The 14,178-nt window shown below is 40.7% G+C and overlaps 1 protein-coding gene across 3 annotated transcripts in view; it reads left to right on the forward strand.

Annotated features, from left to right (window-relative positions):
* The window catches only part of SPAG6 (sperm associated antigen 6), a 65,871-nt gene that overhangs the window by 22,021 nt on the left and 29,672 nt on the right, over positions 1-14,178 (forward strand). For all 3 annotated transcript variants that reach the window (XM_042991208.1, XM_042991209.1, XM_042991211.1), the window contains exon 4: positions 1,920-2,103. In XM_042991208.1, the coding sequence (XP_042847142.1) occupies positions 1,920-2,103 (184 nt within the window). The remainder of the gene's footprint in view (positions 1-1,919; positions 2,104-14,178) is intronic.

The raw sequence follows: 14,178 nt of genomic DNA on the forward strand, positions 1-14,178 counted from the left end.
GCTTTACACTTTAAAATGGTTCAAATGGCAAATAATATGTGTATTTTATCCCAATAAAAACTAAATCCCAATTGTTCACATTTTTGCCTTATTTTTTAGAGATTGGAGACTCATTTCCTGCTTGTCTTATCTCTACAAGGAGTCTCAGAAATTTTGTTTTTCCTACAGGTGTTCCTTCTGTCATCGAACACTGTTAGACTTTGTTCTTCCTGGATTCTTGGCTCCTTCTTTTGGGGCAGGGTCTGTGTTTTGGTATCCCACAAAGAAGGTCCTCAGTAGAAGTTTTCTAGATGCGAATGAATGTGCATTAGCTGTAAAGCGACAAAAAAGTGCCAGGGCAGAGGTGAGGAGAAACTGAGTTATGTGAAGCAGTATTCACTTCACCTACCAGTCCTTTAACTCACTTCTCACAGGGTTTAATCTCTTCTTTATGAGGTACAAAGTCCTCTGGTGTAGCTTTTTTTTTTTTTTTTTTTTTAAGGCAACTCTTTTGGTGAGGAATGGGAGAGAAGAGAGAGGAATTTGGAGAAGCGGAAATTAGGAGAAAGGGGAAATGAGATCAGAAGGTGTGAATTATAGGCACTGTAGTTAGCAGTGACTATCGATGGCCTAATAAATCTATTAATTAAGTATAATGTATTATTTCGTAATCTATAATCTATTTTACAATCAGTCACTGACATAAAGTTGGACTTTATAACACATTTTAATCTCTCTCTCTGTTAACCTTTAAGAAACTAAAGAAAGATATGAAGTCAAAACATCATTATTAACATAGCATATTTCTTATATCATCAACATAGGCCAATTTTTGAAAGATAATATGTTAAAATATACTTGGTATATTTTCTCCCTCTCCTATAATTTTTATTTTATCTTAATCTTTTAGCCTAAGTAAATAGCATGCTTTCAAAACAGGTGCTGTAGTCACCTGGTCACTTTCAGTAGTCACCGTAAAGAAATAGAAACTTGGAATCCAAAACAGGGGATTACCTGGGTTCTATTCATAGAAGAAAGAGACCATTAATGTGTCAGGCTAACCATGAAACAACAGTGAGTGTCACAGCCAAATACTTCCTATACATTTAAATTTTTTAGCTATATGAAGAAAAGCGTTAGCCTTGTGTTTCAGTTTTATTTTATGATGTCTTAATCTGATAAAATTTTATATAGAAAATATTACAAATATGAAGCATTACTTAAAATTCACATAATACCAAGTCATTTGTATTTATCACTAAAATATATATATATATATATATATATATATTTTTTTTTTTTTTTTTTTTTTTTTCTCAGAGGAGATAAATCACACATCCTCTTGTTTGGCTAGTTTATTTACCAGGAAAAGTTTTAAAATGTATCACGAGTGTTTCACCTTTATGTTTATCTGATGATTGGTAAGTGCGTCCCAGACCGTGGTTGTTATTTCAGGATAACTTGGGACACCAGAAAGATTAGTTGAGGTCATGAAAGGCCTACCACGCTTAGAGACTGAGGGCAAGTAAAGGAAATGAATTTGTCAGCGGACATTTTTGTTGCACATGCTAACAATCTAAGAGTTCCCCTGGGTCAAACAACTACTTTTCAGTGTAATGCAGATACAGAAAATCTCATCATTTTAGGCATTTGTAGGAAATACAATGTTTATGTTTTCTTTTATACAATTTCCAAATGCATGTTGCAGAATAAAACATTTGAAACGAAATTTAAGACTTAACGTTGTTTCAGTTTGGCACTGAACAAAAAGCAATCGGGGAACACCAAAAAAGTGACTTTGCAGGATGTTTTTTATCTGTTGTATTCAAAAGCTGTTGAGCTTTATTTAATGTCATTTTTATGTTGGTTTTCGTCTATTTTAACTTTTGGTTTAATAAGCGCTTCATTCACTCTGAGTTTTGTCTGTTTTATCATCGTAGCGTTTTTACAAGAAAGCAGCCGCCTTTGTGCTACGAGCAGTGGGGAAGCATTCTCCTCAACTAGCTCAGGCGATCGTGGATTGCGGAGCCCTGGATACACTGGTGATATGCCTGGAAGATTTTGACCCTGGAGTCAAGGAAGCTGCAGCCTGGGCACTGGGTTACATCGCAAGACATAATGCAGGTAACGGAGCATATTTGAAAACAGGATTACTAACATTTAGATTTTTTTTTTAGGGAAATCGGGTTTTGCAGTTTTAATGATGTTTCCGTACGTTATGGGAGATAGGTTTTGAATGATGGCCAAGTTGTTTAGATCATAAACTCACAAAAAACCTACCCATTTCAGTCTTTACTTCAGTCAGCTGAAGAGCAGTGTGAGCATGGAAAGAGGGAGTGGGGAATGAGGAGAGTGAGAGATTGACAGATTCTCAAAGACCCTGGCAAATTGGTTCAGTGAAAAAATTTTAGTTTGTCATCCTTCAGGGGATTTTTGGATCTTTTCTCTCTCTGATGATGGGGTGCTCCAAACTAGGCGGGAGACACGTTGTGTGAATGAGTGATGTTGAAAAGATATGGACATGATAACTTTCTAGAACATATGTGTATTGAGCCCATACTGGGCAGGAAGGAGGGGAAAGAGAAGTACTTTCTCTCATAGACTGACAGCTTAATGACATCATCAAGAAGGGGCCTGGACCTCTTGTGTGAAGTTTATGCTGACAGACCCGATGGGTGAAGATTATATGGGGAATAAAATTGCCCCCACCACTTTCCAGAAGATGCCAAATAATATGAACAAATAATACAACAAGAAAACACAGTCTTAAACATATGTAAAAATGACCAACTTCTCTAGTAGTCAAAGAACTGCATATTAAAACATCAATGAAAATGTCTTTTCCCAGTTATTATTACTTAGGGAGGGGAAAAGAGTAAATCAGAATTACAGCCAAACGGTCAAGAGCACTGTGGCATTAGACAGGATCTGAGTTTGAGTCCAAGATCCACCATTTAGTTTCTGCATGACCTTGGACATGGCTTTCAAATTTTCTGAACCTTAACTTCCTCATCTGCAGAAGAGGGCACCTAAAAGTAGGTACTTCAGAGATCTGTTGTGAGCACAATGAGATAATATACGCAAAACACTTGGGCCAGTACTTGGCACATGGTAAATATCCAATAAATCTAAGATATTAGTATTAATACTGAAGGTTGGAGAGGAGATGACGGTTATGCCCATTGCTGGAGATACTATGAATTGTATAAACCTGTGCAAAGCAGTTTGGCAAGATTAATCTAAGCCATGAAAGAGTTTGTGGTTACTCTAAAAAGCCTGCTTTGGGAATTCATCCTAAGGAAAGAATTCCACAGAATGCAAAAGTTATATTCGTGTTAATGTTATTGTAGTAGTATTTGTAATATCAAAAAACCTCAAATATTTGGCAGGAATTTAGTGGTTAAATTATGGTAGTTTACCTAATGGAATTTCATTTGGCAAATTAAAAAGGTAATTATGAATCCTACATGGTAACATGGAAACATGATTGTAATGTAAAAAAGCTATAAAGTTATGTACTGCAGTTATAATCATATAAAAGTAAGTTTTTATGTGGACATAAATTACAAAGAAATACATGGTTGTGTTACTAGGGTGATAGGATTCAAGGTACGTTTTCTTTGTTTTCTAGATTTTTCAATGTGTATGCATGCATAAAATAATGGCTACCACTTATTGAGTAATTACTGTGTGCCCGGCTCTGTGCAGTGTGCTCCAGATACATTATCTTGTTTTGATTACAGCTACCCCTAGGGTAGGTGTTACTTTCCCTGTTAGACAGAGGAAGAAAATATGACTTAGAAAGGATACCTGAAGTGATGGTAATTGTGGAACCAGAATTTGAGTCTACATCTGTCTGACTCCAAAGCCCGTATTAGCCGCTGCCCGTAAACAGCTTCACTAAATATTTCTTAAAAGAGCAGCGGAGAAGAAATTCAAAACAGAAACAGGAAGAGGCTCTCCCATGGTGATGTTTAATTTGGTTCTTAAAATGCTGACACTATTAGAAAAAGGAAAGAAAATTATACAAAAATAAGAAAGAAAAACTATTGTCATGCTTAAAATGATTCTGAATTCGTGTATTAAAATTATTTCCTCCCCATATATGGATTTTGGTTTTCCAAATAGATTCTCATTAGGACTATTTTTTAATGTATGTTGACTGAAGAAACTAAGGCAGTGTTTTAAATTAGAAGCTGGTTATCATGGGGAAACTATATGCATATATTTAGGTTTGGGGTTTTGTTTTTTGTTTTATGTCGTGTTTTTTGTTTTTTATTGTTTTGTTTTGTTTGTTCAGAGGAACTTACGGCAAACGGCTTCTAACATGAGTATCTGAAAACGTGATACAAAGGAGCTTTGAGGGACAGTCAGACAGATATACTCTCAGGCAGGTGCCTATAGACAACCTTTTCATCTCTCCCTTTTGTTGAGTCTGAGGCTAAACGATTATAGTTCATAAATGGGATCTGTCTTAGGGATTCCATTCCAATTTCTTGCTACAATCTGGCTCCCACATGGCATTCCCACTATAATTTCAGTATTTCACAGTAGTTAGGGGCCTGGGACCCAGAAGCTCCCAGAAGAGATTACTGCATAGATTTCTCAGAAGGAAAGGGAATTGTTACCCAGTAGGCAATAAAATAAGTCATCATTCACATCCTGAATCAGTGAAAATAGATGGGTACCTCTAAATAACCTGATTTCTTTTTCAATGATCTCCTAAAAATAGAATATGTTAGATTGATGGGAGGGCGTTCATTCAGTGTTTTCTTCTTAGTATTAGCGGTAAAATGTTTTATTAGGCAGTTCAGGAAATACACACCTTACATGGAGACACAAGAGAAACAAAGTGTACCTTTAAGGGCAATAGAAGGAAAACGCTTTGTGTCTAGGAAACAAAAAGAAAGTAAGCACACAATTAGTCAAACAGGCATCATCTGACTTTTTCAAATTGAAAAATACAATTTCCGAAAGCGACTTCTATATGTAGATTTGGAAGCATTTTACAGATAATTCAAAGGGAACTGGGATGAACAACCTGAAATGGTGTTTTCGTTTTTATTTCTGTATAAATCCTGTCATTAAATTTCTGTGGTTGAATCCCCAGTTATTGAATACACCTGATACATGCATGTGCCTCTCACTTTGAAGATAAGTTATTTCTTTATATTTTTTCCTGCCTTTTAGTAAAAGCTGAGGTAAATTCTTCTCAGATTGGTTCTTCTTCCTTCTTGCCAGTTTCTCCCACTCTGCAGCACTGTTCCGTTAACACATTTTCCCCAACGGCGTCACCCTCTCGCTGTTTCCAAGGACTAGTCTTGCTTTGGGAGATACAAGGAGTGGGGCCCACGGCCTGTGTGGACGGGGAGCGTGAGGGGGGAGGAGGAAAGAACCACGGGTCTCTTGAGGGGCAGGGCTTCTACACGGAAGGGCCCAAAAGGGCACTTGGCCATGCTCCCCGCAGGCCCTCGGGCAGGCCCCGCTTCCCTGCTCCCCCCTGGCGGCCTCTCTCTGGCCTCCTCACTGTTCAGCAGCTTCGTGGAGGAGAGCTTCCCGTGACCTCGTGTCCAGGGTGTGGCAGCAGTGAGGGTGGCACGTGGGACCGAGGTGAGAGCAACAGCCTGGCTGCAAGTGTCAGGAAGGAGGAGCCCTGCAAGCGTTTTATAGGAGTGGTTTTCCCCATTTGGGCTCAAAAGTAAGCGGTAAGTGTTTATTTGGGGAGCTTTAGATACGTAGGCCGTCTCCCGTAAACTCCCGCCATCTTGGAGCAAACTTGGTTCTCAGGCCTGGCCAAGAGGCACAGAGTACATTTGGGTAGGTGTTCTAGAACACTGGAAGGATTCACATAAATGCCTAAATTATCTAGATGAGGCAACTGAAGGAGAGAGGTGAAGGATTTATTCTGGCCAGACAGCAATCGATGGCGGAACAGCGTGGCAATTACTCAAAACCTTTCAGAGATTCTTCCTGTTTATCGTGTGAGGAAGCGTATGAGAGCCCGTCACTCTTCATTGTCAGCTCCTTGTTGGATCTGAAAGTCTTGCCAGATACCTCTGTTTTTAATCCCCCGATGGCTGGTTTCCACATGTGTGACTCCTCTTTCTCCGATAGACTTGACTGATGTCCGTAGGGCTAAATCAGATGACAGATTTCCATGCCAGCTCAGTGGCCGTCAGGGGAGGGGACCGCGGGGGCCAGAGGAGCAGCGCTGACAGGAACTGGCTGGATCGGGCACTACAGAAACATTTAGTAGATCATCCCCTATTTGCTAAGCAGATGATATGAGGGAGGAATCCAGACCAAGCTGGCCAGCCTGATTCTTTTCCGTCTCGTGCAGAATGACGAAATGATAAAGAGAGAAAAGAATTTTAAAAATCGAAAATTTTTGCAAATGCCGCTCATGTCACCCTTCTGTAAATACCCGTAGGCTAAATCCTGTGGAACAGGCTCAGGCAGCGGTAATTTACCTTTGAAAAATCCACGTTAGGGACACATCTCTGAGACAACTGGGGACTTTGTACCGTGAGGGGGGGTGGGGCGAAGGGGACTAAAGCCTGGTAACTAAAAATTATTTTATGTTCTGTGTCTTTCTCTGACTTATTAAGAAACACAACAGATGAGTATAGAGAAAGGCAGAAAAAATAAGATAAAAACAGAGGGAGGCAAACGATAAGAGACTCTTAAATACAGAGAACAAACTGAGGGCCGCTGGCGGGGTTGTTGGGTGGAGGGATGGGTAAATGGGTGATGGGCATGAAGGAGGGCACTTGCTGGGATGAGCACTGGGGGTTATACGTAAGTGATGGCTCACTAAATTCTCCTGAAACCATTATTACACTGTATGTAAACTACGTTGGATTTAAATTTTTAAAAGTTATTTTAAAAACCCTATAGACAACTGTCTTTACTAATGCTTGTAGATAATAATGTTGATTTCTGTACTTTTGCTTTTTACAGCTTATTTTATCTTGGAGGGGTTGAGGAACATATGTGCATGGAGGCAAATGATGTATATGGGATTATATGCATTACATGTTACAACTATTTTGATCCTAACATTGATTTCCACAAATAACTTTTCTATTTATTTAAGTGGTCGTGAAAAAAGACAAAGCAAAAACAAATGTCTTGTGTATTTTCTTTTGGCACGGAGGCCAAATGTGTTAAAGTAACACTTTAATTATAAGTTTACTCAGTAGTTACCTAATTTGTTAGTCATTTCTAGGGTTAGTGTGTGTGCTAGTAAAAGAAAAAATAGGTTGTGAAAAAATAGGTCCTGTATTTTTATTTAAATTTTTAAAGTTATAAACTCTTGGTTGATAAAACCTTCTGAGATTTTTTTGTGTGTTTTTTTTAAGAATTCAGAATATAGAACAATACCATATAATTCTGTAATCTCAGATTCCTGAGTCACTGAGACCTATAACTTCATATATGAGGCTAGCGAACAATTTCTTTATCACCATCACTATAATCATCGAAAAGTATCTGAGTCACTTATGTGGAATGTTAGCACGTCTTCCTGACTATACAAAGTAAAGTAAGTCAGCTAATATCTTACCTGTAGGAGCTTATGATAAGATAGAAATATTGATATAGATGAGCATAAAGGTCATGCAGACAGCTGACCATGTACAATACGGTCTTAAGAGTACAGATAACACACTGGGTGATTCTAAGTTGGACCAAGGAAAAGAATTACAAGTTATGCTTTTTGTACCATTGCAGAAAGGGCAATGTTTATATCCTTCTTAAGAACATTGTTACATCCAGATAAGCACTGGACAGACTTTGGGCATAGAAATAAGAAAAAGGTAACATTGATAGTACAGTTTCAGGAGAAAGGAAAGCCCTCTACCCACCAGAATACTTCCTCTACCTGATTCCACCTAATATTCTTTTAGTCTGAGGCTTTGTTTTCTATCGGTTGCAAATACCTGCAAAAGAAATGTCATGAAATTGCGTGCTGAGTGGATAGAGAGAAGGGTATTTGTATCTTACCAGTTTGAACAGTATATCAGAACTTATTTTTTGGGTTTGAACAAAATTGTTTTTCGAACTTGGTTTATTTTCCAATCACTAGTGTATGAAACCTTCTAACACCGTTTAGATATTGAGGGTAAAAACACTCTTTTATTTACATTTGAATTTCTAGAAGTACATTAGTCATAGTGTATTTGATATTTGCAAGTACTGCAATTAAGCATTTCACAAACATCTACACGAGTTCACTTATTAAAGGCTCAGAGCTTTGTTAGCATAAGAATTGTACTTTGAGGGGCACCTGGGTGGCTCAGTCAGTTAAGTATCTGATCCTTGATCTCAGGGTGGTGGGTTCAAGCCCCACATTCAGCTCTGTGCTGGATGTGAAGCCTACTTTAAAAAAAAAAAAAAGTTCTACTTTGAATAAGTCATGTTCATTATCTTATCTTACCATAAATTTTAAAATCCATTGTCTACAGGGAAAATAGTTACTGTATAATTACCATGTTGTCTGGCTGATTTTGCACAGTTAACTTTTTAGCCCACTTTGCTCTCATCTGTGCCTTTAGATAAATGAAGCAGCTTGCTATAAAGACGTAGTATAAGTTAATTGCACCAAAGCATTTTGCGCGAGATAGGACCTCTGGCCTTGGAAAGCTATTAACTGCAGTTGTTTAACTATTTGTGTGATAATTCTATTACTGGCCATTTCTCTATATCTCCTTTGATTTGACTTGATTTTTAAGTTTATTTATTTTGAGAGAAAGAGAGAGAGAGGGAGATCGTGTGTGTGTGTGTGTGTGTGTGTGTGTGTGTGTGTGTGTGTGAGCAGGGGAGGAGCAGAGAGAGAGGGAGAGAGAGAATCCCAAGCAGGCTCCATGCTGTCAGTGCAAAGCCCAATGCAGGGCTCAAACTCACAAACCATGAGATCACGGCCTGAGCCAAAGTCAGATGTTTAACTGACTGAGCCTCCCAGGCGCCCCATCCTTTGATTTTAAACTACAGGTTTACCAATATGGTAGTGCACTAGTCACGGGCTACTATTGCATACTTGAATTGTGGCTAGGGCATCTGAGGAACTAAATTTTTATCTACTTCTAATTAATGTAAATTAAAAAATTGATAACCAGGGGCGCCTGGGTGGCGCAGTCGGTTAAGCGTCCGACTTCAGCCAGGTCACGATCTCGCGGTCCGTGAGTTCGAGCCCCGCGTCAGGCTCTGGGCTGATGGCTCGGAGCCTGTTTCCGATTCTGTGTCTCCCTCTCTCTCTGCCCCTCCCCCGTTCATGCTCTGTCTCTCTCTGTCCCAACAATAAATAAAAAACGTTGAAAAAAAAAATTTAAAAAAAAAATTGATAACCAGTTCAAGTACTGGGAATATTTTAGGCATGACTGAAACAACTTGGGTATATAAATCTACTTTTTCGTCCATAAACTTTTTGAAATCTAAATACAGATCGAGTATTTCTTTCTTTTTTTTTTTTTTAATGTTTATTTATTTTTGAGACAGAGAGAGACAGAGCATGAATGGGGGAGGGTCAGAGAGAGGGAGACAGAATCTGAAACAGGCTCCAGGCTCTGAGCTGTCAGCACAGAGCCCGACGCGGGGCTTGAACTCACGGACTGTGAGATCATGACCTGAGCCGAAGTCGGCCGCTTAACGGACTGAGCCACCCAGGCGCCCCCAGATCGAGTATTTCTAGTGAAAATTTAGTAGTTGAACTGAGATGTATCGTAAGTGCAAAATACACACTAGATTTCCAAGACTTGATATGGAAAAAAAAAAACAACAATGTGAAATATCTTGTTAAAGTTTTAAAATGCTGACCACATGTTGAAATGATAATGTTTTGGATATATTGGGTTAAATAATGTATTTCTTTAAAATTAATTTCACCTACTTCTTTTTTTGCTTTTTAAATGTGGCTACTAGAAAATTTTAAATTATATACATGGTCCGCATTCCTGTTGGACAGTGCTGACTTAGAATTAGCGTGCCTCTGCTTTGTGGTTGTTAAAAGGCAATATAGTGGCAATGCCACATGTGGTCTGAAAAAGTCATCCATAATTTTCATGTTTTTTAACCAGTGTAACTAAACTGTAGTATGCAGTAAGTTAGGAATTTGGAACTAAAAATACCACTTGGGGAGAAGTAAATGATGATTCGACTTTGAGCAGTCACTTGCTCGATGTAAGGGACTACAATGCACTTTATAAAATGAGTGGCCAGACTGCCAGTCTCCCACACGGTGAGACAGGGTGGTGGAGACATATACCTGTAAAATAAACAAGATTGCGGTGCATTCGAGGTTGGCTTGTATGAGGTTGACCTGGATGAAATTGCCTATATTCAATTGGTGCTGACGGAACAAAAACAGCAGTTTCACGTGGTGAAGCCAAAAATACCAAGAACCCGAAAAAATGTCAACACTCTTCCCCCCAGTAATTGCACCCCTGGGCCACTCTCATAGGTAAATACACACATGAACGCACATACCTATGCATGCATGTGTGTTTGTATATCCTGTGGAATTCTAGACGTACGTGTGACCAGTGGTAGCCAGCCTCCAAGATGCCCCTCAGAGGCCGTGGGTCCTGATACACCCTTGTGTAGTTCTCTCCTGCTGGGAGATGGGTCTGTGGGATGGGTCTGTGTGACCACTGGGATATGGTGGAAGTGATGGTAGGTTACTTCCGAGAATAGCTGACCAGCTATAAAAGATTGAGGCTTCTTTCCAGGGTCTCTCTCCCTTTCTGTATCCCATTGTTCCGGGGAAAGCCAGCTGCTGTGACACAAAGACACTTGGACAGCCAGCCTCGGGAAAGGGCCACATGGTGAGGAGCTGAGGTCTCCAACAACCCGCTAGAAGCTGGAGCTTCCCCAAAAACACGCTCCGCTGGGTGAGCTCGGAAGCGGACCGTCCCTCAGCTGTGCCCTCAAATGACTGTGACCCCAGCTGACAGAGTGGCGGCAACTTTCTGAGTAACTTGGAGCCATAACCACTCGGCTAGGCTGCTTCTGGATTCCTGACCCACAGAGAATGGGGCATAGCGGATGATGTTGTTTGAAGCTGTTGAGTTTGGGTCATTTGTTACACAGCGATAGATAACCAATCCGTAAGCTTAATGCACAAAGAGGGGTTCACCACACTGTGCTTTGTAATGGCCCCAACCCAAACCCAAATCAAGCAGAACGAATGTCCCAAAGCAGGGGGATAGTTAAGTAAATTATGGCATGTATTTCCTCAGTGGGGTATTATGCATTGATTAAAAGTGCTGGGCTGGGGCGCCTGAGTGGCTCAGTCGGTTGAGCGTCCGACTTCGGCTCAGGTCACGATCTCGCGGTTCGTGAGTTCGAGCCCCGCGTCGGGCTCTGGGCTGATGGCTCAGAGCCTGGAGCCTACTTCCGGTTCTGTGTCTCCCTCTCTGTCTGCCCCTCCCCCGTTCATGCTCTGTCTCTCTGTCTCAAAAATAAATAAACGTTAAAAAAAAAAAATTAAAAAAAAATTAAAAAAAAAAAAAAAGTGCTGGGCTGCATCGATCCTCAGGAGTAAAAGTGACCAGTGGGCACCCACGGGCAGCTTCTAGGAACCACCCAGAGGGAGCCACGCCAAGAGCTACGGACCAGGGACCACTTTCACAAAAGCATCTAGGCAACCTTCTAATCACCCAGGATGTCGTTTGTGTCCCTCTGCTGTCTCCTCTTTGCGTGTTCTTGGAGAGAGTCCACCAGCACCCCAGCAGCCCTTTGCTCTCTGGCCTCCTCTGTCAGCCCCAGCTCCTCGAAGGCAGGCGCTTACCTAAAACTGGGCTGGAGCAAAGAAAGAACGCCAGTGGAGTCTGGATAACAAGATGCACACTTTCCGTGTCAGTTTTCTCTTGGTGATGCAGGAGGCAAAATTGTAGGCAGAGTGAAACTACGACCATGCGTGCAATAGTACCTACCTATCCAACGGCTGGGAAACAAATGAATCCATTGCTAGACACAAAAAGTGTATTTTGTAAAATATCTAAGTAACTTAAGATCAGTTTCTTCACGGACAGAGCACTGCAAACCCCCTCTGTATGGAGTTTTTGCCTTCTTCCACTCGGCTGAGTCCTAGCTGTGAAGTAGTTATAAGTCAAACACTAAAAATTGCCAACATGGGGGTTTTAAAAATTGCTTTAAATCTTATGTTACCTATTAACTTCCAAGGCCATACCCGAGTCTGTCTTGTTTCCCACGTTCTCTTTCTCTTGTCTCCAGTCCTTTTCCTTGCCTTATTTTGAAGCTGCTGGTTATGTTGGAGCCCTGTGAGTGTGCCATCCATCCCAGCTGATTGTAATTTCTTTCTACGGCACCATTAACTCCAGATCAATGGCTTATTTGACTCACTTGACTTTTTTAAAGGAGCCAGAATTATTTAACCTTCAAAGCATGTGTATGTATGTTAACCCTTCATCTCTCAAACGCTCAACCCATGTGTACAGTTTAGACCAGTGGCTCTGAAGATTGGAAAGAAGTGGTGTGGAAGTAACGCGAGTGGGAAAAATATCGTCTGTGCGGTGGGGAAGATAAAGAAAAATCATATATTAGACCTTTTCATAATAACATGCAAATTCCCTCTGCACCTTTCTCTCCCTCCCACCTCCAATGGGAGAGGTCTGTCTCTCAGCTCGGAATCCTAGTTATCATGAGCCTTGTTCCCGATGGGGGGATGTCGTCTCTCTCAGATGCACTGATGAGGAATAAATCCAGCCTCCATGAGGCCCCCCACCCCCAGCCCTCCATGATGCCCACCTCCTCCTGTTCACCTCCTTGCGTTGCCTCCTCCCACATTTTGCCAGTGAGCCATAGCAGAAGTGACGGTCAGAGCATGAAAGGCTACTGCCATTTTGTCTTGGATTCTCCCTTTTGGATCGTTCGCTCTGGGAGAGGCCTCCTCCTAAGCAGCCTCTGGAAAGGCCCCAGAAATGGGGAGGAACCGATGAAGGCTTCTTCCAACCTCCCCACGAGTGTGCTTAGAAGCAGATCCTCTAGACCCAATCAAGCCCCGAATAATCGGAGGCCTAGCTGACTTCTTGACCGACGGCAGCCCGGTGAAAGGCCTCAGCCCGAACCGCCCCGTTATGCCACTCCCTGATTCCCCACCTACAGAAACTAGGACACAGTAGATGTTTCTCCTTTAAGCGGCTAAGCTGGTGTGATTTGTTACACAGCAGTAGATAACTAAGTAAGCAGTGGAGTAGCTGGGCTAGACCAAAACTAGGAGAAGTTTATTTTACTTTGGAAGTGACGTTCCTCAAATCATACTGGAGTAGAGTCAGTAGATAACCAGCTCTGGCAATTTTGCAACACCATATTTGCTTTTACTATAATTTTACCAAATTATGAAAAATTGGGGGTGACTGATTATTACAACATAAGATTAACATAAGTGGTGGCCAAATTCTAAATGTATTTTTCACCTGCTTTATTAAAAAAAAAAGGTTTTGAAGAGATGATGATACATGTTAGAGCCAGATGCAAGAAAACCCTCCTCTCTTTAAATGGAGAAACACAGCCACCTAAGTGCAAAGAAATGATGATCATGACTTTCTTTTTTTTTTTTTAAATGAAACAAAATGGAACTTTTTGTAGGGCTTAGAAACAGTGATTTAAAAGTGGTGTTTGCAAAGTAATTTAAAAAGCAATACAGTTCAAAGAAATCAGTGTTCCTGAGGTGTTTGCCTAATAATTTCTCAATTAGTGTGCTAAATAAATACATTTATTTTTTCCTTCTGGAGTGCCCCTGCCTCTTGAGTCCTTTTTATGACTTCACCTGATAGAACGCTTAATTTTGCTCAAACTCTTCTCTCCTGTGTCCGCATTAAGAGCAGAAAATTAGTTAAATATCATGACATATATTTAGATTAATTCTTTTTTTTGCAGGCCAGTTTTTAGGGTTTCATCGATTTCTTGGAATTCACCTCTGAAATTTTCATTTCACCTCATTTCCAGTGGTTCTTTTATGACTCCAAGATACGACTTCAAGAATCAAAGGTAGAAACAACATTACCGTTCCACATCCAGGAGGCCCCCCACAGATCGTCTTAGAGGGTGCAAAGTTGAAGCCCAGGGTTGTGAAATGATGGTTGCAGGCTGCAGCTGGCCCACGGACGGATGTGTTTTGTTTGGCCTGCACCCGATTGTCTCACAGAGTGGGGGGAGAAAAAAAGAAAAAGTTGCCAATAC

Source organism: Panthera tigris, chromosome B4, assembly GCF_018350195.1.
Source record: "Panthera tigris isolate Pti1 chromosome B4, P.tigris_Pti1_mat1.1, whole genome shotgun sequence".
Lineage (NCBI taxonomy): Eukaryota > Metazoa > Chordata > Mammalia > Carnivora > Felidae > Panthera > Panthera tigris.